Source organism: Leguminivora glycinivorella, chromosome 26, assembly GCF_023078275.1.
Source record: "Leguminivora glycinivorella isolate SPB_JAAS2020 chromosome 26, LegGlyc_1.1, whole genome shotgun sequence".
NCBI classification, from domain to species: domain Eukaryota; kingdom Metazoa; phylum Arthropoda; class Insecta; order Lepidoptera; family Tortricidae; genus Leguminivora; species Leguminivora glycinivorella.
The window spans coordinates 2,423,253-2,448,943 of NC_062996.1; the positions used below are offsets into that span (position 1 = coordinate 2,423,253).

Sequence of the window (25,691 nt, forward strand, 5' to 3'; positions counted from 1 at the left end):
GCATTTTATCCACAAGAGTAAAGTAATTTCATACAAATTTTAACTTGATGCCTTAAGCTAGCTGATAGAATTTACCTATAAAATGACGATTTTGATCAAGAATATTGAATAGATCGATGGATTTGATTTAATTTGACATTTTATAGTCAGTATTTTGTTCGAGTTGGATGGTGTGGTGAAAAATTTTGTATTTCACTCGGTGGCAAAGTTTGTTTAACCTTCGTGCCTTGAAACCCTCGCAACGCTCAAGATTCCACTTTTTGAACCACTCGCTACGCTCGCGCTTCAATATTGGAATCTTTCGCTTGCTCGGGTATCAATATTTGCACGTGCGTTTAAACAACAACTTTGCCCCTTGTAAAACAAATAACTATTTATCGTTTACACCAAAGTTTTTTTTTCAACTAAGTAGTTACTAATCTAATCTGTACTGCTAATTCTATTCAGCCAATTGTAGTGACGTATAATAATACGTGTAGTTAGTAGTTAGGCATAGATCTGATAATTATTACTGCTAGGACTTAGAAAATACCTAAGTTTACTTATCTAACGAGATCACAATAAGGACGGACTAGTTTTAATGAAAATCACATTAATTATACTAGACAAACTAGAAGACAACTCTTACTTTTTAACCCCCGACGCAAAAACGACGCGTGACTGTTTGTCTGCCTGTCTGTCTGTCTGTCTATCTGTGTGTGTGTCTGTCTGTGGCATCGTAGCTCCCGAACGGATAAACCGATTTAGATTTAGTTTTTTTTTGTCTGAAAGCTGAGTTAGTCGGGAGTGTTCTTAGCCATGTTTCATGAAAATCGGTCTACTATGTCGCGGTCGGGGGTTTTTTCAAAATTTTAATTTTTAGCAGGCTTCATTATTAAGCTTTCCTCGAATTTGACTATAGACTATAATTGTGTCGCTTAACTTCAAAACTGGGTAAATCCAGTCTGCTTTAAGGTTGATTATCTTTCAGATCATATTATATTTTTTATATATTCAACCATAAAGCAGAATGGATTTACCCAGGTTTGAAATTAAGCGACACAATTTGACTATACATATAATTATTAATTAGTCAGCTGTGGTACTAGTGGGTACGGCTGGCTCATCAGCCGCTAGCAGCGCCCTCAAAGTGATGGCTTCTTGTCTGAGCGCCGCGACATGTGCGCGAAGCGAAGCATTCTCTTGCTCGAGCAGACAAGCTCGCCAGGCGATCTGAAACATGAGTATCTGTTAAAAATTTACACAAGGCACAGTTGCACCAATTACAAGTTATACTCCTCCTCATAGAGTATCATCATCATCATCATATCAGGCCCCGTAGCCGAATGGCATTTCTCCGACGCCAAACGAAAGCGATACGCCGCTGGCTCTGTCGCGCCAATACGCAAGCGCGATAGAGATAGATATCTACTAGCGCTTCGTTTCGTGAGCGTTTCGTGAGCGATTGTGCCATTCGGCTAGCCACCCAGCCCTTTATCGCCCACTGCTGAGCATAGGCCTCTCTTCTAGTACGCCACTTGTCCCGGTCCTGAGCTAGTCTCATCCAGTTGTGCATGACCCGCAATTTTCCGGATGTCGTCCACCCAACGAACTAATGGATGCCAAGCGCTTCTTACATCTGTGAGCGGCCACCATTCTGTTAACATTTTAGTCCATCTGCCGTCACTCTGCCTAGCAACATATAGAGTATATTGAATAGTATCTCCTTCTCGTCATGTCCGGCGATGGCGACCACTCCAACGGTTATTGAATTGAACGCTCTGATGTGGCTTGCGAAACAAAACTTGGTTTTGAAAATGCGATTACAGGGTGCGCAATTACAAGTAACTGATAGCGTCACTTCATAGAGTAATAATTGAGTATGAAGGGTAGAGGTAGGAGAGAAGAGAAATCTCTGTTACATTATGGGGGAACAGTACTGGGGGCCGATTTTTGAATCTCACTTTCACTAAAATACCGGTTGAAAACGGTGAATTGCCTATTATTTTCAGTGACAATTTTCTGAACTCGAACGCCGTGAGACTCAAAAATCGGCCCCCTGGATGTAGCGCCATCTTTTACATACGCCTTTTAAACCCTATATCCGACTTCGGATCGTACAATGTGAACTGAATTCGCTATCAAAGGTGGTGCTCTAGGGTAGGTACTACTTTGGTACTACAATAAAAATAAACGTTAGTTTTTGAAAATTTATATCAGCTACCAGTGTTGGCTTATATTCAGATACTTTAGCACGATCTTAGAACTATGCTGTGTACTATGTTATTTTGATAATAGTGATAAAGAGAAAAAGAGAGATATGCCTGGTGCGTAGCCGAATGACATTTCTGCGACGCGAAACGAAAACGAAACGCCGCGAAAGGTAGTCTGGCTCTGTCGCGACAATACGAGAGCGATAGAGATAGATATCTACGAGCGTTTAGTTTCGTGAGCGTTTCGTGAGCGTTTGTGCCATTCGGCTACGTAATACCCTGTTGGCTTATGGCTTACAATCAGAGGCCTTAGAAAAACTATGATGAGTACCTACTCGTATGTTATTTAGTGTGATAAATTGATAATATAGGCAGAATATCAGTGCTGCTGCCTCAGGGCGTAGCGTAATACTGAACCGTAACCCTTTTGTCTTGTTGCGACGCGCACAGTATCATAGTACGCTATGGTAAAAATCTGTCTAATTTCCTGTTTTCCAATTTGCTTATTATGTATTCTAATTCTTTTTTGTAACTTATTTCTTTTGTGTATTCTGTGTGTATTGTGACAAACAAATAAACGTATATCGTATATAGTAGTGATACAGAGAAATATAGGGATAAGCATACCTGATCTTCTCTCACTCGGCGCGCGTCTCTGGACTTCTTGGCAGCTTGGTTGTTCCGCCGTCGTCTCTCGAAGTACTTCTCATCTTTGACACTCTAATATAAGAAGGACACTAATGATAGCGTGAGACAGATATACCTGGTCCTCTCTCACTCGGCGCGCGTCTCTGGACTTCTTGGCAGCTTGGTTGTTCCGCCGTCGTCTCTCGAAGTACTTCTCGTCCTTCAACTCGGCGGGGATCGGCCGCTTCTCGCCGCGACGGCGGGCCTCCTCTGACAGCCCGTGGAGAGCTTGGGGATGATAAAAATACTGTCAATTCATAGATTTAAGGAAATAGGAAGTAAGGAAGGAGGTAAAGAGTAATACCAAGCAAAGTAAGCAGCGGTTTTAACATCCCGAAGGTGCAGTATCTAAGTCACTGATGAATTAAATTCATACAGAACAGACACGTTACTTTTTTTATGAAAAAACGTAAAATGTTTTTTTTTTAATAATGGCTTTTACTCCTCGGTCTTTTTTCCGAGGTGGATTTTGCCAATGACGACGTTTGGTAAGTACGACAGTGTACGGTGAGTTAGCACTTGTAAATTGATAGCTAAATTTTACAAGAGCACGTGGACTACCGGCCGTTGGCGACAAAAAAGTGGCTAAACGCGTTTAGAGATTAATTCTTCATTTCATCAGCTTCTCACTACAGCATTAGTTTACTGCATAATAGGCTATCGATATTACATTATAACAACACTAATGAGCAAAAGAAAAAAAAAATCACGACACGAGACCGCTAAGAAGGCGCTCGAACCGGAAGTCCGTTAACATGATTATACTGATATGCCGTTTCCTGGCCTCGTAGCCGAATGGCATTTCTCCGTCGAGAAACGAAAACGAATCGCCGCGGAAGGTAGTCTGGCTCTGTCGCGCCAATACGAAAGAGCGATAGAGATAGATATCTACGAGCGTTTCGTTTCGTGAGCGTTTGTGCCATTCGGCTACGCACCCTGGGCCGTCGTTCATCCCGAGGTCGCGGGTTCGAAGTTCGAACCCCGGCTCGTACCAATGAGTTTTTCAGAACTTAGGTGCGAAATGTCAAATTAATATTATTTGCAGCTTTTCGGTGAAGGAAAACATCGTGAGGATACCGGACTAATCCCAATAAGTAGTTACCCCTCGGGTTGGAATGGAAGGATAGCGCAAGAAGGAAATGCTCACGTTGCGGGCTGCGCATGGGCAGATGCTGGCAGTAGGGCAAGCACGGAGGCGGCGGCAGCGCGGCAAGCAGCGGGCCGACCATGCTTGGCACGTCTGAAACAAAATATACATACATACATACATACATACAATCACGCCTGTATCCCATAAAGGGGTAGGCATCAGAGCACAAGAAACTACCAAAGTCTCAGTGCCACTCTTGGCAATTAAGGGGTTAAAAGAAAACGAAAATTGTGACATTGCAGTGACAGGTTGCCAGCCTCTCGCCTACGCCACAATTTTAACCCAAATCCCACAGTCGACTTCTACGACACCCACGGGAAGACAGGGGTGGTGAAATTCTTAACCCGTCACCATACAGGCACAAAATATATGTAACTATAATACGACTATCTTATCACATGAATAACACAGTAAATAGTAGGTATACAAATCTAATCATGGTATAAATATACTCACAAAGGTCTAATTGATAGAGACCTAAAAGCCGTGTCACATATTATTGCGGGCTTTGAAGAGTATCATATTGCAGATGACTTTACGTACACACAACTCTACAAATCTTCACAAATTGAAGGCTCAGGGTGGCTAGCCGAATGGCACAATCGCTCACGAAACTCTCACGAAACGAAGCGCTAGTAGATATCTATCTCTATCGCGCTTGCGTATTGGCGCGACAGAGCCAGCGGCGTATCGCTTTCGTTTGGCGTCGGAGAAATGCCATTCGGCTACGGGGCCTGGGTGGCTAGCCGAATGGCACAATCGCTCACGAAACGCTCACGAAACGAAGCGCTAGTAGATATCTATCTCTATCGCGCTTGCGTATTGGCGCGACAGAGCCAGCGGCGTATCGCTTTCGTTTGGCGTCGGAGAAATGCCATTCGGCTACGGGGCCTGTTCGGTTTCCTACTTAGTTTTCTTGACTGGTTCCTATAATTCATCAGAATCTTAAAAGGAAACAAAATTACATTCTGTCACTTGACACAAGAGTAAAATCAAAGTAGAATCAATACTAGAGTTGTGACACGTTACCAAAATGCATACCAAAAGTATGTACCAAAAGTATTGCCGGTATTACAAGTTTGACCCAAAAAAGGGAATTTAATCGTTTGCCGTGCTTAGGATTTCTACAAATAGGTGTTATTTGTGAATATTTTATCTTTTTGTTAGAAAGCCTCGGACGTATCGCGAAGTTTTGAGTCAAAGCGATTAATCAACTAACATATTTTTAAGCAATATTTTTTTTAATATTTTTTGGTGTAGCTGGCACGACGACGACCGTCTATTAGCAAAAAAACATTTTACTTCAAGTAACAGTGAAAATGGAGATACGAGGTGATAAAAATGTCATATGTTATTTATTTCAAAGATAGAAGTCCGTTCTTTTAAAATACTCAAAAGTTAAAAAATACTCCATCAAAAATACCTGTTCCAAAAATTGAATCCGGTACATTGCCTGAGCTCTAGTACCAACCTAGTACCAATCCAGATGACAGTTGCACGTATTCGACAACCCGTGATCCAATCCACTATCATTTGAGAGTCAACGTGAAACGTCAAATTCGCCGTGCCGAATTGAGCCCCAGCAGTCTCTGCACTCTACTCATCAACCAAAACACCTTGAAATTTGTTTACTTAAAAACATTCTCATAAATCGATACAGCGCTGTGTGTCAAAAGATGCACCGGTAAGTGAACCCTCTAATGTTTGGCGCGGCAACGACCCCTGCCCTCCGTGCTCCCAAATTTACGCTATGCTGTAATTATAAAACTAATAAAAGCACACTCTACTATTTTTTTTTCATCGCAATTAAACTTTGTATCTTTTAGTAAAAATATACATTTGGCAGGTTTTTGAAAAAGCAGAGGAAATGAGAAAATATTCGTATTTGGAACGGTGGCTACTTACTATAGGCACATAGGCATTGCAGTCTATAGTTTGGCGACAATGCTAAATCAGATATTTTAAAACAAAAAGGTGTGTATAAAGTTTTTTGATTAAATAAATATGTATAGCATTGTGTTTCAAACAAAATATCCGTTATTCATAACATTCACATGTCGCTATTTATGTATGCATAGTTAAACCGGTTTCAATTAATTCTGAATCCATTTTTAAAGGACCATAAATATAAAAATAAATAAATAAAATAAAATTTGTTTATTTCCAAGAAAATACAGTCATGTATACAATTAAACTGACCTCCACACTAGGCAGATGCCTGTCCCGTGGAGGAGATGGTTCAGTCTTAGGTATCAATTAAAATAATATCATAACTTCTTACATATAAAAGAAAAACAGAAAAAACAGTAAAGGTAAAAATTACTAAGTGGTAACAAGCACTTAAAGTTTTAAGACAAAATATTAGAGGTACAGTCAAGTATTCTTGTATATATCTTAAAATTCTTAAATAACAAGTATTACTACTTCGCTCAGAGTTAGAAATCCTGAAAATTCGCGTTTCCTCGTCGCCTAAGACTAAGCTCTGTGTTTCCGCATGAGTACAATCCAGGTCTCTTTAAAGCAAGAGTAAATAGGTATCTCATCAGGTAAGCGTGCTCCACCGTAAACCGCATCATCACCAGCAATGCACGGACGAGAAGTTTCCAAAGTTGAAGAACTTTCCTCATGAGAATTTTCGGTAACTTCTGAGAATGTTCTCAAGAACGAGAATTTATCAGAATACTTAGTAACTTCGTAGTTTATACCATGGTTTCTTCGGACTCAGCAAGTCAAGAGGTAGTCCCGTGGTAGTGCGCTGGCTTCGTATGCCGATGTTCTCAGGTTCGATCCTGAGTAAGCTTCATCGCTTACCATCAGGTGTGATCGTGGTCAAACGTCTACCTATTATACTAAAAAAAAGATGGGTCTTTCACATTTCACACGCACGCACCATAGACGCACACACGACCCTTTGCTCGTGCGTACCGGCACGGGCACCTGCGTAATCCCTAAGCCTATATGTCATGATTACCTACAATATAGGGTCTCTCGAAATCGGGCAATCACGGCAACGTTTGATTCGCGAATTACGAATGTAGTGCGAAAAAATTTGCCTTCGTATTCTTACGGAAACGTACGAACGCGTCATGCTATTTCAATGAGTCTCAGTACAAGATGTACTGACATTGACTGAATTAGCATAACAAATACGAACTTTTCCGGAAAAATACGAAGGAAACCCTTTCCGCACTACATCTGTACGTGATTTTTGACACCCTAAATAAGGGCTCTATAGACCATCCTACGCTGGTTGTTCCTTCACAAATAGCTCGTCAACCAACGACTAACCCTTGTGTATGGGCAACCCTTTGACCCGGGCGTGGGTACCGGCACCTGCGTAATCCCTAAACCAACATGTGTGTCATGTTATAGCGTGTACCGTAACAGGTGATGGGACAAACATGCAGTTTCATCGGTTGCCTTTTTTGTTTACTTACATAATAATAATTTTCTTTTAATAAAATTACAACATTTTATAAGTAACAAATTAACGCTTCCTAATTACCATTTTGTAATTGCTAAACAAAAATAAATGTGTGCCTATACAGGGTGGCCCATTCAAATCGGTCAGTATGGGAAAGTCTGAAACTATAAGACATACGAAGATTTGTTCTTAGGAACCATGTCACCGATTTTGATAAAAAGAAAAACTGCATTCGTACAACAAAAAAAAGTGTACCCAGCTGGGGAATCGAACCCGGTTGTTTTGAAAAAATAAACTTACACTATTTCTATTCAGATATCGTTTGTGTAGGTCTTAAGCAGTAAATATCTCTAAGAAACATAATGTCTAAAATGAATAAAATGCAGTGACAAAATTGAAACTTACACATTTCTGACCACGAACTTCCAAATTTTTCTGTACACCGGTGTTTGAACATATGACCCGACATTTTTTTTTGGGAGGTTGTGGTGTTATTTTCTTCCTTTTTGTCCTTGGAACCTTGGTCCAAGGACCTAGGGTTCTGGAAATACGATTTTTTGATTTTTTATGCAATTTATAAATAACACTTAAATAAAAATCCCATACAATACTTATATCATAAAGTATGCAATTAAAAAGAAAACTAAAAATCTAAGTCAGCGGCAGCATTTCCTCGCTGAATTGCAATACTTATACGTTGAGCTAGGAAGCTGCCAGCTCTTTTGTCCCCCGTAGAATCAGTCAGCCGCTGCCACAGTATTTTTTTATTTATTCTTCCTAAATCGTCCAAAATCTGATTGAACAGTCAAAAGGGCTTAGGTACTTTTTCCTAGCATCCTGTCCTAGCTTTGGTTTCAGATTTGGTCTCATGGACTCATCTTTGGGATCTTTAAGTTCTACTTTGTCAAAAGTTGTCTTTAATGCAATACATGATAGTCAGAGAACCAACAAACCTTGCTCGACGAGTTATGACATGACAATTATGAAATGTGACAGACCTTCAAGAAAAGAGCGTACACCCATCTTCAAGGCTGGCAACGCACCTCTAATACTTCTGGTGTTTATGGTGTCCATGAGCGGCAGTGATGCCAGTGATCGTATACGATCAGGCGACCTGTTTGACTATCCTACTGCATAAAGAAAGATAGATGCGTCGAAAAAGGTTCGAGGTAAACCCTCAGGTCTTCGAGACCTCAACGTTCGGCTCCTGGTTATAATCGCTTGCACCACCCCTGCATTTACCTCTGTTTTACACCGTCTCTAATGACGGGAGCGGCCAGGTGGCAGCGTAATGACACTAATGACAGGGCGTGATGACGCACTAATGGCTTGGTTACCTGCCACGGGGCTCAGAGGTCACAGCACTTGTACCTACTAGCAATGCATCCACAGGGTGCTTAGACTTTGGCTGAATCGCTTGCACTTCGATATCGAAACGCTTTGCGTGAATTGCGTGTCTGTTTCATTCGCGCCACGTCGAGCGCGAAGCGAACATTTTCAGGCCCTTATTGGGGACCTCTGGATAAGACGAACGCAGAAACTTTCGTCATCCGGTAAGCTATAATCACATAGTTAAAATACAAAATTTCAAGTTCCGAAGTTAAGCGAAAGCAAAGTTTGATATTTATGACATTCACTCACTCACTCGCTCATGATCATTGAGAATAGAACTACTTAGTACTTCCCATAAACTCAGAGAGCTGAAATTTGGTACAGAGTTAGGGTTTAATGGCGACATAGTATCGTATTATATATCGCTTTTGATGATACCCTTGGTCTCCATGGGTACAACAAATTGAACAAATAGATCAATTTTCTGCAAAAATACCCGTGGTAAGATACTGTGCACCAGGGATTTCAGCAAATCTTTTCTACTCGATTGTCGATAAAATCACACTATCCCCTTGTTACTAAAACCACAAAGCTTTTTGTTGTCTCCCTGATCAATTGCGTCAAATATTTGTTAACAATTAATGAGTTCAAGTGATTTACGTATCGTCGGTGCGTGCCTCGTGGCACGGGCCGAGGGGCGTGAATTCGTGAAGGGCTATTATAACCACGACAGGGGGTTAATAGCGATGTGCAAATGTTTAACCAACTTTTGAGGCAATTTTAGAATGTTAGTCTTTTTATTTATGAGAAGTAAAAGTGACTGGCACTATCATTATATGCCTTCACATTAGACATAATCTTTAAATATATAATCCACTTATTTACATGAATATTTAGTTGTAAGTTTTTTAATATGTTGTAATTAATGAATTGGTTTTGAATTAAACTGTACCAATACATGAACATAACTGACAGTGTTTCGTAAAAGGCCCACTTTGTCGCTTAATGGCGTGATTTACTTATACCTTTATAATTATAATAATTTTTAAGGAAAAAAAACCGCCGCTTTTGGGGTTCTGGTAAAGATAAAGATAAAGATAAAATTTATTTCATAGAAAAATATCTAATATTAAAACAATCACAATTCTCTTAAATAATGCTTAAAAACTATAAATATAGGTACAAACATGGTTTAGAAAGACATAAATAACAAGTGGTGAAAGATACTTGCGAATGTTGGATTATGTAGAAATGTGTAGGTATTTTTTTAAACTGTTTTTAATGTAAATCTTTGATTATTTGATGGAAACTCAAATGAATATACGTATACCCTTACGGTTTGAAGAGTTTCCTCAATTCCTCATGAATCCGATTATAAGAAATCGAGCTTGACAAAATTTGAAAACTCAATATGTAAGCAAAACAAAGAGAACAAATCTCCGAACAAATAAATGTGACTGTTCTGAACTTAAATGCATGCTGTTCCTATAAAAATACGAAAGTCATTATAAGCGTGCCGTCCAGATTTAAGGAGTTCCGTTCTGATCTTCATCAGCAGTTCCACTGCACCAAATGTCACTGTTCTGGACGTAAGTGCATGCTGTTCTTATAAAAATATCAAAGCCACTATAAGTGTGCCGTTCAGATTTAAGGAGTTCCATTCTGATCATCATCAGAAGTTCTACTGCACCAAATGTTACTGTTATGAACGTAAACGCAAGCTGTTCTTATAATAAGCCATTATAAGCGTGTCGTCCAGATTTAAGGAGTTCCGTTCTGATCTTCATCAGCAGTTCCACTGCACCAAATGTCACTGTTCTGGACGTAAGTGCATGTTGTTCTTATAAAAATATCAAAGCCACTATAAGTGTGCCGTTCAGATTTGAGGAGTTCCGTTCTGACCATCATCAGCAGTTCCACTGCACCAAATGTCACTGTTCCTTACGTAAATGCTTGCTGTTCTTATAAAAACACAAAAATCACCATGTATATGTCTTTCAGACTTGAGGAGTTCCCTCGATTTATCCAGGATCCCATCATCAGAACCGGGTTCTGATAAAAATGGGACCAATCTGTATGCATACATACATTCGATCAAAACATTTTTTTTCAAAATCGGTCCAGTAACGACGGCGATATCGTGGAACAATCATAAAAAAAATACAGACGAATTGAAAACCACCTACTTTGAGATTTGGGTGCGGCGGTTAAAAAATAAATACAGACGAATTGAGAACCACCTTCCTTGAGATTAAGTCCATTTTCACATTATCCGATCCGATATCGGATGTTGGTAGGATTTCAATAGAATAAATCCAAGATGGCGCCTTTAATGTATGGGATATTGGGCCGACATCCGATATCGATATCGTGAAAACGCACTTAAGGGCGGCGGTTAATGAACAAACTGACAAAGCGGCTTTATAGCAATCGACAAAGTGGCTTCGCGATTACTGTGAAAACCTGTTCACGCTGGGACCCCAAAGACCTAGAGTTAGAGTTATGTAGGTACATATTCTCGTAAATTTTAAGATACGTCACAAGGTCCATTTAGATTACTTAGCTATGTATCCGCTCTGTACCTATTTCTGTAATCTTCTCTTCAACTGGAAATCTTTAATGAATATTAATAATGAATGAAACGATGTTACCGTAAGCGTTTGTGCTATGTACCCTGAAATGTAGGACGTATATGTGCTTTGTAAATTAAAGGAGCCCCTTGATCGGACAGAGGTGGATTAAAATACCTTGTCATTTTACATGTTGAACGACGCGCTCGGAATGACGACGCATCAGAGGAACAAAAGTCTGTGTATTTATTAAGTTTTATTACCTTTCCATGTTCTATTATTCTATAAAAAAATCTGCAAATGAAATGGTACAAAAACAATAAAATGTTTGTTTTAATATCTGATTCTTGTTTTACCTGATATTAAGAAGTTGCTGTATTTTTTTATTTAATTACAAACAGACATCTCTAATTATTACACAGTATCGTTAAACCAATAAGATTTGTCTCGATACCTATTCCATTCCGCGGTAGATATTATACACCGATGATTTACTCCGTGGCAAGCGAAGTTTCGAACATGGCCATAAGTTTAGACAAGTTTAGAGGTAGGTTTATGTGCTATGATTACTTGACCTTTTAGCACAACCTGCCTTGTCGCGCGCGAGTTCATACATCAAGCGCGACTTCAAGTATGGACTCGCACGCGACAAGGAAAGTTGTGCTAGAGGGGCTCGTGGTAAGAAAAAAAGTGGTTGTAACTCCGTAGAAAGCAGAGGGCGGCCAAAGCACAACCGCGTTAAACATGATCCTAAGTATGGATGAACACGAAACTACTTCTATACTTAGGGTCCCTATTCTGTATTTTCCTGGTGGTGTGAAGTGGTTGTAAAAGTCTGTAGCAAGCTAAACATTGGCTTTTACCCGCGGGTTCGCTTGCGTTAAATTAGAAATTGCGAAGTTCTGCATACAAATGTACACCCCCTATTTTGGGAAAGTGGGGAGGTTAGAAAGAGATAAAAATTAGCCTATGTCACTCGCCATCCGTTCGTCTATCTCAACTAAAATAAAACCGGCCAAGAGCGTGTCGGGCCACGCTCAGTGTAGGGTTCCGTAGTTTTTCGTATTTTTCTCAAAAACTACTGAATCTATCAAGTTCAAAATAATTTTCCTAGAAAGTCTTTATAAAGTTCTACTTTTGTGATTTTTTTCATATTTTTTTAACATATGGTTCAAAAGTTAGAGGGGGGGGGGACGCACTTTTTTTTCCTTTAGGAGCGATTATTTCCGAAAATATTAATATTATCAAAAAACAATATTAGTAAACCCTTATTCATTTTTAAATACCTATCCAACAATATATCACACGTTGGGGTTGGAATGAAAAAAAATATCAGCCCCCACTTTACATGTAGGGGGGGTACCCTAATAAAACATTTTTTTCCATTTTTTATTTTTGCACTTTGTTGGCGTGATTGATATACATATTGGTACCAAATTTCAGCTTTCTAGTGCTTACGGTTACTGAGATTATCCGCGGACGGACGGACGGACGGACGGACGGACGGACAGACAGACATGGCGAAACTATAAGGGTTCCTAGTTGACTACGGAACCCTAAAAATCACGTCAATTAGTCGCTCAGTACTGCCGTGAAAGACGGACAAACAAACAATCACACACACTTTCCCATTTATAATACGATATATGATATGATATACGAGTATGGATAACATGACTTAAGTCAACTTAAGTCTTGTACTAATATGTATTCTGTGCTTGGTGTAGAGATAGGTTTATGATCTACGATTACTGCATGGTGGCAAAGAGGATAGAGTATTAAAGAGAGTTACTGTCAAAGTATAATGTGTAATCACAGTGCATAGACTGCCATCTCTCGACACAGGCTTAAAACTTTTGAACCTCAGTTTTGACAATTTGGCCCATATTCTTAGCTTGATATGTTTTAAAATGACATATATTAATATTAGCGCCATCTAGCCGAGCGTACCCCAAAGGTGTATCGCCATCTAGCTCTCCGTACCTTTTTCTGTATGGCTTTGGGGTACGTTTTTTTCTTAGACTTTATCTGTACGAAGTTATATAGGTCTTTGATGGTGGTAAGAAGAGGCAAGAGCAGTTATGTGCTCTGCCTACCTTTTTGACGATACTGGCGTGAATGTATGTTATATGTTTATTTGTTAATCTTGTTATCCCTGGTATTATTTTGTGATTAATGTTAATTTCTTCTCACATTGTAAAATTCGTTCTGTATCTGTCATTTGTCATTAAATTTAGTTTGTGTAGCGACCATTGGCGCTAGTAACATGCGAACGCTTAATGTCAAGGCACGCTGTGTCCGACCGGACCAATACAGGTTCGATCGCCACATCTATTATTATTGTCAAATATTTATATTTTATAATTTCTATTTTATGCTGTATGTTTCGTTATTTTTGTATTTCGTTCTTTATGCTTCGTGTTTCTCTATTTTTGTATGTTGCCCTCCGTGATTTTTCTCACTTAATGGTCTCACCGAAAGACAAGCGCTGGAAGTTTCCAGCAATATGCTGAGGTGAGACCATTTCGTGGCACTTTATTCTTCTACAATATGTCATTCATAAAAATGAGCAGTTCCCAAATACTTTGTACACAGCCACGTCAGCAAATTTTAATTGATTCTCTTTGTTACCAACATTTAGTAATATAAATCGACTTTCCTAAGATATATACAGGATAATTGTTATAATTAAGAAAATATAGATACCAGAGAACCTTAATCCATACTAATATACTAATATATATACTAATATACTAATATATACTAATACTAATATACTAATATACTAATATACTAATTATACTAATATTATACTAATATACTAATTATACTAATACTAATATACTAATACTAATAATATTATAAATATAATATACTAATATACTAATACTAATATACTAATATACTAATATACTAATATACTAATATACTAATAATATTATAAATGCGAAAGTAACTCTGTCTGTCTGTCTGTTACGCTTTCCCGCTTAAACCACGCAACCGATTTTGATGAAATTTGGAACAGACAATCTTTAGACCCTGAGACAGAACATAGGCTACTTTTTATTTCGAAAAAAAGGGATGAAGGGGTTGAAAAAGAGGTTGAAAGTTTGTATGGGATTTCTTCATTTTAAATGATAAAACCATGAAACTTTATATTTTAGCACTTGATAAGAAATCATTAAACATATATTTAAAGTCACATACAGGTCGAACGCGATTAATTAACATTATTTTTACCTTTAAAATAAACATGGTGGAAAATAAACATTAACTAAAAGCGGGTAGATTATATTTATTTGTCTACCCCGAACATTTATATAAATTAATATCGGGTAGTTTTGTGTTGTTTACATCTCCGGTGACATTTTGCTGGGACGTCAGTCTTCCGCGACCACGGCCAGTGCAACCTGGCCGAAACGTTGGGAAAAAAGGTAAAAATAATGTTAATTAATCGCGTTCGACCTGTATGTGACTTTAAATATGTGTACAAAGCGCGAGAACTTAAAGTGTTATATCATTAAACATCTTGATAAGGGATAGGGACAGGGATAGCGATAGGGATAGCGATAGGGATAGCGATAGGGATAGCGATAGGGATAGCGATAGCGATAGCGTTAGCGATAGCGTTAGCGATAGCGATAGCGATAGCGATAGCGATAGCGATAGCGATACGGATACGGATACGGATACGGATAATATGGGTATCGTTAGAGGGTTACGGATAATCGGTCGGCGGTCTCTTACAATCAATGTGCTCTAAGACGATCGTTGTTTTCTTGCTTGAAGATTACGTTTGCGATAAGTATAAGCAAAATGTAAAAAATTGTAAGGGATAATAGAAAAAAGTACTTTTTACCCACCGATCATAGTGTCTAAATACGGGCTATGTGGGATGTTTATAAAGGTTTCCCCAGCGTATATAGAATTACCTACGCTGTGGTCGATGTGTAATATTTCTACAATCATTGCAAGCAAAAGTATTATGTGCAATCGAAATAATCGCAGATAAATATACCTACAGAGAAACCTACGGTCCCTACGGATCCAAATGAAAATCTTAATGAATACTTTTATTACGCGGGCGAAGCCGCGGGTAAAAGCTAGTGACGAAATAAATCTTATTAAAATCTCATTTCATCAAAAAAATCTTGGTAACAAAATAGGAATAATAAAAACAAATTTGACTTTTTCCTTAATTTTTGTACAAACTTTTCTAGAATTGCTGAAATATTGTTTATTGTCTGTGTGTTTACGAATAAAACTGATTCTATTCTATTCTATTCTATATTATATGGTGTATATTTACCTGGTGGTAAGAAGTGGTTGTAGCTCCGTAGCAAGCGGAGAGCGGCTAACGCGCCGCTGTGCTGCGCCGAACACGGCTCTAAGTCGTAGAGAGGAAGGTTCATATTCACGTTGTTTATGTTTTGGTCCATTATTCACTTCACTGAGGCACTTTTGAAAGTTCACTTTAATAAAAAAAAAGTAATGTTTTAAGAATAAAGTAATCTTTGGAACTCTGAGTATCAGTGAGTAGGTAAGTATGTGAATCACAATAGGCTAGTTTCCTATACTTAAATTAATAGTTATTTGTTATACAAGGGGGCAAAGTTGTATTTTAACGCCGAGTGTGTAATTGAAAAACGAGCAAGTGAAAGGATTCTATAGTTGAACCACGAGCGAAGCGAGTGGTTCGAGAATAGAATCCTGAACTTGCGAGTTTTTTAACACACGAGAAGTAAAATACATTTGCATCCGAGTGTAACACAAAACTTTTCCCCTCACTATAGCGAGGAAACTACAACGCAAAAAATGCGTTTATCACTGCTTCCAGTAGTTCCACAGGTGGAAAATCATCTTTATTACTAGATTCACCTACTTTTATCAATTTTAAAGCAGTTAATTTGACTTTATTCAAGGTCAAATTACTTTACCCACTAGTGGATAAAATGCGTTTTTACCCGCTGGTATTAAAGGACAAAACACGTGTTTCCGAGCTAGTGAGGGGAAAAATATTTTATGCAGTGCACGTTTATTTCGTGCACCACATAATTAGAAGAAAAATATGGACAGTGGTTATGTTTAAACATAATTTCTATTTAGTAAGTCAAAGAGAAAGATATAAAGTAAATGAATTATCGTGACGTCACTCCTCAGTATTTCATAGTAATTCCATATTTAGCAAATCGTTTTACAGTTCTTAAAAAGAAGCTGATTTGACTAGTAGGAAACTAGCCTATTGTGGAACTTTACCGAGTTTGCAAAGTTTAATAGGTATCCTGAAATGTAGACTATTTACATGTTAACAAAATATATAATACTAGCTTTTGCCTGCGGCTTCGCTCGCGTTAGAAAGAGACAAAAGTAACTCTCCATCCCTTCAACTATCTCCATTTAAAAAATCACATCGATTCGTCTCTCCTTTATGCCGTGAAAGACAGACAAACAAACAGACACACACACTTTCCCATTTATAATATTAGTGTTGAAGCAAAAAAATAAGCGCTGGTGGCCTAGCGGTAAGAGCGTGCTACTTTTAATCCGGAGGTCGTGGGTTCGAACCAGACTCGTACCAATGAGTTTTTCGGAACTTATGTGCGAAATGTCATTTGATATTTGCCTATCGCTTTTCGGTGAAGGAAAACATCGCTAAATCACTGGGATTAGTTGTCAAAGCGGACCCCAGCCTCCCATGAGCCGTGGCAAATGCAGGGAATGCAAGGAGGATGATGATGATTGGTTTTATTTCGTCCAGGGGTGTGGGGAGCATGCGGTAACTAACCTAACCACAAAATTAAAATTTTGAAAAAACCCCCGACCGCGATAGAGTAGACCGATTTTCATAAAACATGGCGTTCGGGAGCTACGATGCCACAGACAGACACACACACAGACAGACAGACAGATAGACAGACAGACAGACAGACAGTTGTGTCGTTTTTGCGTCGGGGGTAAAAAAGCTACCCAGGAGCTCCGCATCATCAAACGCTTTAACGCACGCTTGACGATTTAACACAGGGAGATGGTAATAGTACATTACGATACAAGTGCGTAAAAAAGTATCGTGCGGTACACGTGTATCGTACGACGTTTTTCAGTACAGATGAGCCTCCAAAGTTTCGACCTAGCATATAATGAACCACTTCTCGCACTAGGGCGTAAAAAAAACACCATCTGTACTGAAAAAAGCTTTGAGTAGGTGAAAAGGTCACAAGGAGGTAAATTCAAAAAGTTTCCCATGGATCTAACGTATTTCGCGATATTACATATTTTTAACCCCCGACGCAAAAACGACGGGGTGTTATAAGTTTGACGTGTCTGTCTGTCTATCTGTCTGTCTGTTTGTCTGTCTGTCTGTGTGTGTCTGTCTGTGGCATCGTAGCTCCCGAACGGATGAACCGATTTAGATTTAGTTTTTTTGTCTGAAAGCTGAGTTAGTCGGGAGTGTTCTTAGCCATGTTTCATCAAAATCGGTCTTGTATGTTGCGGTCGGGGGTTTTTACAAAATTTTAATTTTGTGGTTAGGTTATTAAATTAAAGGGAAAATTCACACCTCCGGCTGGACTCGAACCTGCGACTTCTGCCTTTGCCGGAGCCAGCCGCGCTCGCAATTGGAGGCCTCTGTGGCCAACTGCGCCATTTTTTTTCAAAGTTATCCACCATACTTTTGTTTTAATTTGGATTTTTTTTATGTGGTTTCCACTCAGATTCGCTAGCTCTTCCAATGCTGAATATTCTGATAGGAGAAAAAAAGTGTCCCAAGTTTTTTTCCCATTCCGTTACCATTTTTTCATACATTTTGTATGGCGGTAACGGAATGGAAAATTCGGAAAATGTATGGAATTCTTGGGACATTTTTTTTCTCCTATATGTAGTAGGTATGAATCGCGTAAAAAACACCCATGTTACAAAAAAAGTGGGGTGGACAACTTTGAAAGAATTGCCCAATTTGGGAGCGCGGCGGTTCGAGTCCTGCAAGAGGTGTCAATTTTTCAATTTTTCCTTTAATTTAAAAATTATATTAATGTATTACAGGACTCTTAATTATGCCACCAAAGTGAACGCGTTGTTAGGAGAAATGCTTTTTAAGTGTCTTTAAAGAAAGTCCTTCAGAGGTTTTTAAATTACTGTGTTTAATGTTCTTTTTAGGGTTCCGTAGTCAACTAGGAACCCTTATAGTTTCGCCATGTCTGTCTGTCCGTCCGTCCGTCGGCGGATAATCTCAGTGACCGTTAGCCAACGACCGTTAGCACTAGAAAGCTGAAATTTGGTACCAATATGTATAGGTATTTAAAAATGAATAAGGGTTTACGAAAATCGTTTTTTGATAATATTAATATTTTCGGAAATAATCCCTCCCTAAAAAAAGTGTGTCCCCCCCCCTCTAACTTTTGAACCATAGGTTTAAAAATATGAAAAAAATCACTAAAGTAGAACTTTATAAAGACTTTCTAGGAAAATTATTTTGAACTTGATAGGTTCAGTAGTTTTTGAAATAAATACGGAAAACTACGGAACCCTACACTGAGCATGGCCCGACACGCTCTTGGCCGTTTTTTTTTTTAAATGGGCTTACTCTTGGCCACAGACTAGCCAAAGGCAAAGACGTGGCCTACGATGGAGTGAGCTCGCCCAGAAGATGCCTGTTCACCCTTGATTGCCGGGTTATATGAGCTCTGAAATATAGCCTCCGGCAAGGAATTACACCAAGTTCGAGTTCTGTTGAAGATTGTGTCCTAGAAAAACTTAATCAAGCACACTGTCAACCTTAGTTTAGTCCACACTTTACACCACCACCGAACTAAAATTTACGCCAACTAAATTAAGAAAGGAAAGCCAGCCGTTAGGTAATTTTCACGGCTCCTCCGATTGGCTATTACGCTAATTATTAGATCATTTCCCGGGCGCCGATTGGTCGGTCTGGCCCCGCCCCCGCGCCTTATGACACGCAGTGTCATAGAATGTAACTATCGTTTTGAATTGTTAATGAAGTGTTATTAACGGTTCGGGTGGGTTCTTTGTTGGGGGCACTTTGCTAATATTTGCTTTTTTTGTTAAATTGTTTGTTGTTGTGATTGTACGGTGTGTACAGGGCTTAAATGAATATGTAAAGTCAATACGGGTAAGTATAACCAGCCTACGCATTCGATTCTAGCAAAGAGGATCGAGTATTATAGGCAGCGTTCCCACTTATGCGTCGCGTGTCTCGGGGCGCGCAAGGGGCGTCCGCGCCACGCCGCTTAAGTGTAATTCAAAAAACGTCTCCTCAGTACATTTTGTATAGGAAAGACGTAAGACGCGCCCCAGGTGGCGTGGCGGCGGCGGGGCGCGCGCCGCGCCGCTTGGCGGCGCGCCTTACGTCCTTCCTATACAAAATGTACTGAGGAGACGTTTTTTGAATTACACTTAAGCGGCGTGGCGCGGACGCCCCTTGCGCGCCCCGAGACACGCGACGCATAAGTGGGAACGCTGCCATAGAGAGTTACTGTCAAAGTAAAACGTGTCATCACAGTGCATAGATTGCTATCTCTTGAGACACAAGCTTAAAACTTTTGAACCTCAGTTTTGACAATTTGGCCCATATTCTAGTAATGAGCAGGCACACTGACATTTTATCCCGCCAGGCGGCGCCTGTGTTAGTGCCTAGGCATGTCACTGTCATTCATATGTGAGAGAGAGAAAATAAATATCACCTTCTCGTTCTCACATATGACATTCCTTATTTGTGCAATAGACTAATAAGGTGGCGCCATCTGTCACAACTTTTGAGTGTGCCTCCTCATTTTTGTGAGTTCATATATTTCCTTCTTGAGTTTGGTAGTAAATAAGTGAATAAAATAATACTAAATAGCTATTACTGAGTGTTAAAACTAGACTCCGGTAGTTGTTATTGTTATTTTGTAATTTAATATTTAATTTGTGAAGATGCCGTAACACCTGTGGTGAGATGAGACAATGAGCGACGTGATTAGCGACTATCAAAAGTTTACATGAGTTATTTTATTTATTCTTCCTTCATTTCACAATACACACTATCCCCTACCCAATCCAATAGCACTAGACCTTACTCATAGTGTTGTGTTCCTGCCGGTGAGTAAGGCTGTCAGAGCTCAATGAGGGTACAGTGTGCTGACGACGGGAGGACCTACGGAACTAAACTTGTTCCGTCTATTGTCCCTTGAGTCGTCGGCACCTCGAACCCTCCTTAGAAATAAGTACACCGCTAAAAGGTATGTACAAGTTTCTAATGGGTCAGCGACGCGCATGTGACACCCCTGGAGTTGCAGGCGTCCATAGGTTACGGTGACCGCTTTCCGTCATGTAGACCGTATACTTGTTTGCCAAGTGGTATTAAAAAAAAATGGCGCAGTCGGTAGGATACACTTCTAAATATTAATAAATTTAAAAATAAATAAGACACTGCGTGACACCCCTGGAGTTGCAGGCGTCCATAGGTTACGGTGACCGCTTTCCTTCATGTGGACTGTATACTTGTTTGCCAAGTGGTATTAAAAAAAAATGGCGCAGTCGGTAGGATACACTTCTAAATATTAATTTATTTAAAAATAAATAAGACTATGCAGCACGAACAAATTTTACATCACGACTTCTCGGTCTGTAAAATTTACCTTAAAGAGATCCAAGACGTATTTCCAAAAACAAAAATGTCACAACATTAATACACCATACATGTAATAATGTACAATCTCTCACCTCAGGATGCCGAAGACCGGGCAAAGTGGAGAAGGCTGAGTAGGAAAGCGGACCCTGACGCTAGGCCGGAAAACGCTAGGTTGAAGAAGAAAAATGTGAACAACATGATTCTGGGACTGACAGTTAATCGGCGGCCGACCCTGCTGGCCGAGCCGCGCGCTCGAACGCAACTCCTTCGCCAGGCCCCTTTCACGCGCGCACTCCGGACCATCAATCGAGTAGCGATCGAGTTAGATATATTCTCTTGTTCTCTGAACGAATTCACAAAGGCTACGCTATATGTTTTGTGCTACGGCAATGTATAAAATGTTGTGTAAATTTCCATACTATCGTATTAGGATGCCCTGTTATTGATAGTTTATGTGTATGTAATAAATAAATAAAAATAAAATAAATAAAATAAAAATCAAAATACGATTGACAGTGTAGCTTCTAAAAGTATTTTCGAGCACCCTTGTCTGCCACCCTGAAGTGTGAACGAACCTTAAGAGTGTTACATTTTTGACTCATAGTAAATGGTTTTTGGTTACAAAGGAAAGTGTGTCTAATAAAACACCCAACGAAGGCAATATGGCGGCGTGGCAATGACGCCGTGTGCGGGTAACAGCACAGCGACGTGAGTGGAGACGAAATATATATTAGATTAAAAGAAAATTATTAGTGATCAAAATAAGTATATTCATTATTTTCAAGAACAATTTACATGATAACCCCCTTATTCATAAAAAGGTTACAGAGATGATTAGTTAAAAGTGTTTTGTCTTTTTCTCACAAATACATGACAGACAATGACAAACGATTATTAGCTAATTCAGGTTTACAAAGCGTTTATGAATGAGTCTGTTTCTGTAATGAAATTTACTCACAAAATAAATTGATAAGCATGGATTTTATCCTGTACCTACAGTAAATCCCCACCCCTCCCTCACCCGTTGACGAGAAGCGATATATAACATTCAAAACGTTTCAATGTATTTGCGACATAAACCGGTTCCATATTAACCACCGGTTTTTTTAATTAATTCCAAATTTTTGTCACATTTTAATTTTAATGTAATAGAACCGAGCGAAACTCGGTCGCCCTGATACTTGAATATTTATGATTCAAAATCATCATTTATCTATAGGTCATTTCTAGCAGCCAGCTCAAGATATCAAGTTAAAATTTGTATGAATTACTTTGCACTCTTGTGGATAAAACGCAATTTTTCTATCTGTTTTCGAATAGCAAGGTAAGCCTTTACCAGTTGGTGTGGTGAAAATTAAATTATTTCTTTGTATTTCAAGGTATATCCTACCGACTGCGCCATGTATTGTGTAATACACGTAAGCTAGTGACTTTTTTTTGTATGAATAGGTAGACGTTTGACCACGATCACACCTGATGGTAAGTGATGATGCGGTCTACGGTGGAGCATGCTTACCTATGAGATACCTATTTACTCTCGCTTTAAAGACTGAATAGGTTTCTATCAAATAGCGTCATAATGAAAAACCAACAGTTTTTTATACCACATCGGTGGCAAACAGGTATACGGCCCGCCTGATGGAAAGCGGTCACCGTAACCTATGGACGCCTTCAACTCAAGGGGTGTCACATGCACGTTGCCGACCCATTAGAAACTTGTACATTCTTTTGAAGGACCCCATACTGTAGCACCTTTATGCTACCTTCTTGATTGAGAATTACTCATATTCACACCATAAATTGTTACAGGGTATAACTCGTTACATGACCTATTTAAGCTCAATTATTTTAACCCAAAGCTTACTCCATGGCTCCCCTGTTCTTGATCGAGGTAATTGCTAGCTGATCACTATTTAACCGCACGGTGAGGACACACGGTTGTTCCTATTGAACGATTAACTCATACATACATAAATAAATAAATATTATAGGACATTTTTTACACAGATTGACTGAGCCCAATGGTAAGCCTAAGGCTTGTTTTGTGGGTACTCAGACAACGATATATAGTAATACTAGCTTCTGCCCTCGGCTTCGCACGCGTTAAAAAAAGACAAAAAGTAGCCTATGCCACTCTCTATCCCTTCAATTATCTCCACTTAAAAACGCTCGTAGATAATATATCTTTATCGCTCTAGCTTTTGAAATAAAACTATGGAAACGGATTAAATCGCGTATAATGAATTTAAAATACATCCCGACATTCATTATACGCGATTTAATCCGTTTTTTTTTTAAATACTACGTCGGTGGCAAACAAGCATACGGCCCGCCTGATGTAAAGCGGTCACCGTAACCTATGGACGCCTGCAACTCAAACAGTGTCACAAGCGCGTCGCCACCCTATTAGAAACCATAGTTTTATTTCATGAGTATTTATCGCGGTAACCGAAGACAATATTACTAGCTTTTGTCCGCGGCTTCGCTCGCGTTAGAAAAAGACAAAATGTAGTCTATGTCACTTTCCATCCCTTCAACTATCTCCACTTAAGAAATCACGTCAATTCGTCGCTCCGTTTTGCCGTGAAAGACGGACAAAATAACAGACACACACACACACACACTTTCCCATTTATAATATTAGTATGGGCCTATTTCGATAGCGACAGAACAATACAAAGTTTATGGGGTGAGCACACACGTGGTGGTTCACACGCCGACACCTGCCCAACATTTGTGATACAACTTGTTTGGTTTACTTAAAATATCCATACTTAGCCCGTGTGGTGACGGGTTAAGACCGGGGGTAAGACGACCGGTCTGGCTCAGTCGGTAGTGACCCTGCCTGCTGAGCCGCGGTCCTGGGTTCGAATCCCGGTAAGGGCATTTATTTGTGTGATGAGCACAGATATTTGTTCCTGAGTCATGGATGTTTTCTATGTATATAAGTATGTATTTATCTATTTAAGTATATCGTATATCGTCGCTTAGCACTCATAGTACAAGCTTTGCTTAATTTGGGGCTAAGTTGATCTGTGTAAGGTGTCCCCAATATTTGTTATTTGTTTGTTGTTGTTATTTGTTAAGAATTTTACCACCCCCTTTCTTCCCGTGGGTGTCGTAGAAGGCGACTGAGGGACATGGGTTAAATTGTGGCGTAGGCGAGAGGCTGGCAACCTGTCACTGCAATGTCACACTTTCGTTTTCTATCGACCCCTTATTTGCCAAGAGTGGCACTGAAACTTGAGTAGTTTCATGTGCTCTGCCTACCCCTTCATGGGATACAGGCGTGATTGTATGTATGTATCCATACTTATGCTTACGTCGAGTTCATAAATAGATGCACATTTTTTCACCTTATTGAGTAATCTCTTGCGTATAGGCTACTAGACTCATATCGAATTAGGCACAATAAATTATTGTCTTCTATAGTATTTGACATAAAACAACAATATTTATAGATTTTGGGTATCAAAAGTTTATAATGACTGGCGTATTTTCGATTAAACGTGTGTGTAATCTTTTATTTATTTTGGCCACCGAAAACGCTGTCAACGATGTAGTAATGTCATTGAATTCAAACCTTATTGCATGTCAAAACAATCACTGACATCAGGGAGACTAGAGATAAGGAGGAAAGTCTGTCGAAGTAGAACCAAGAATATTATATACCATGGATTTTGCGTGCCGACCAATGAGTTGAAGCCAGGTTCATTCACCTTTACTCCTATGTTCTATCTCTTTCCGACACTGTGATGTATTGCCAGATTAGTTACTAAAAAAACGTATAAAACATTCTTCAATCAAATTGACTTACTTTTCTTTGTATTATACGAAAAAAAACTCAATCAAAAACCTTATTTCTCCGGTATTTACCTCCTGCGTACTATGGGAACACTAATAATAAAAAAATATGCCCGATATGTCAGAATTGTCAAAAGTCATTCACCGATTCAGATATTTATTTTGCGAAATAAACGTTTTTCGACGATTTACTTAAGTTCTGCGCTATGTATTGCATAGTGAACCATTGTGGAAGTAAATGGAAACCGAAATCCGACGTAAAATTTCACAAGTAAGTACTTATTTTACCAAAATGTTCATAAACCTCGCTGGCAATAAATTTTCTGCTATTTTGCTTGTAATCTTGGTTAGTTCTTATCATTATATTGTTTTCATTGTCTCAAATTATATCAAAATTCCCACGAATAGGTTTAGAACGATAAATATGACCTTTAAAGAAAAATAATGCTATGTGTGGTTTTACGACTAGGGTGACCAATCTTTTTTCTTGCATGGTATTTACTCTTATTGAATGGAGCTAAATCTATCAACTTGGTACGGTTTCTATGTTCATAGTTCATATCACAGTATAATAATACCAACTTTATTGTTTATGTCTTTACAATTAACATGAATAATATTAAACTTTTCAGTGTTCCAAAAGATGAAGGAAGGAGGCAGCGTTGGCTGTCGATTGTACCGATAAAAGAAAATGTTTCAGAGCGTTCGACAATTTGCAGATTTCCACTTTAAGCCTGAAGATTATGACACAGAAAGAAATTTTAAAAATCGGTCCAGTAACGACGGAGATATCGTGGCATAAACATTAAATTGAGATACATATATATATATATATATACATGCGAAGAGAATTGAAATACGTACGAATTGAGAACCACCTTCCTTGAGATTTGGGGCGGCGCTTAAA

The 25,691-nt window shown here is 39.1% G+C and overlaps 1 protein-coding gene across 1 annotated transcript; it reads right to left on the bottom strand.

Annotated features, from left to right (window-relative positions):
* Positions 1-1,068: 1,068 nt before the first annotated feature.
* LOC125240082 (D site-binding protein-like) lies at positions 1,069-15,794 on the bottom strand. Its single transcript, XM_048147928.1, has 4 exons — positions 15,665-15,794; positions 4,027-4,119; positions 2,956-3,107; positions 1,069-1,212 (listed from the first exon to the last, which is right to left on the bottom strand). Exons 1-4 carry the CDS (start codon positions 15,792-15,794, stop codon positions 1,069-1,071), a joined length of 519 nt encoding a protein of 172 aa, XP_048003885.1.
* Between the last annotated feature and the right edge of the window lie 9,897 nt (positions 15,795-25,691).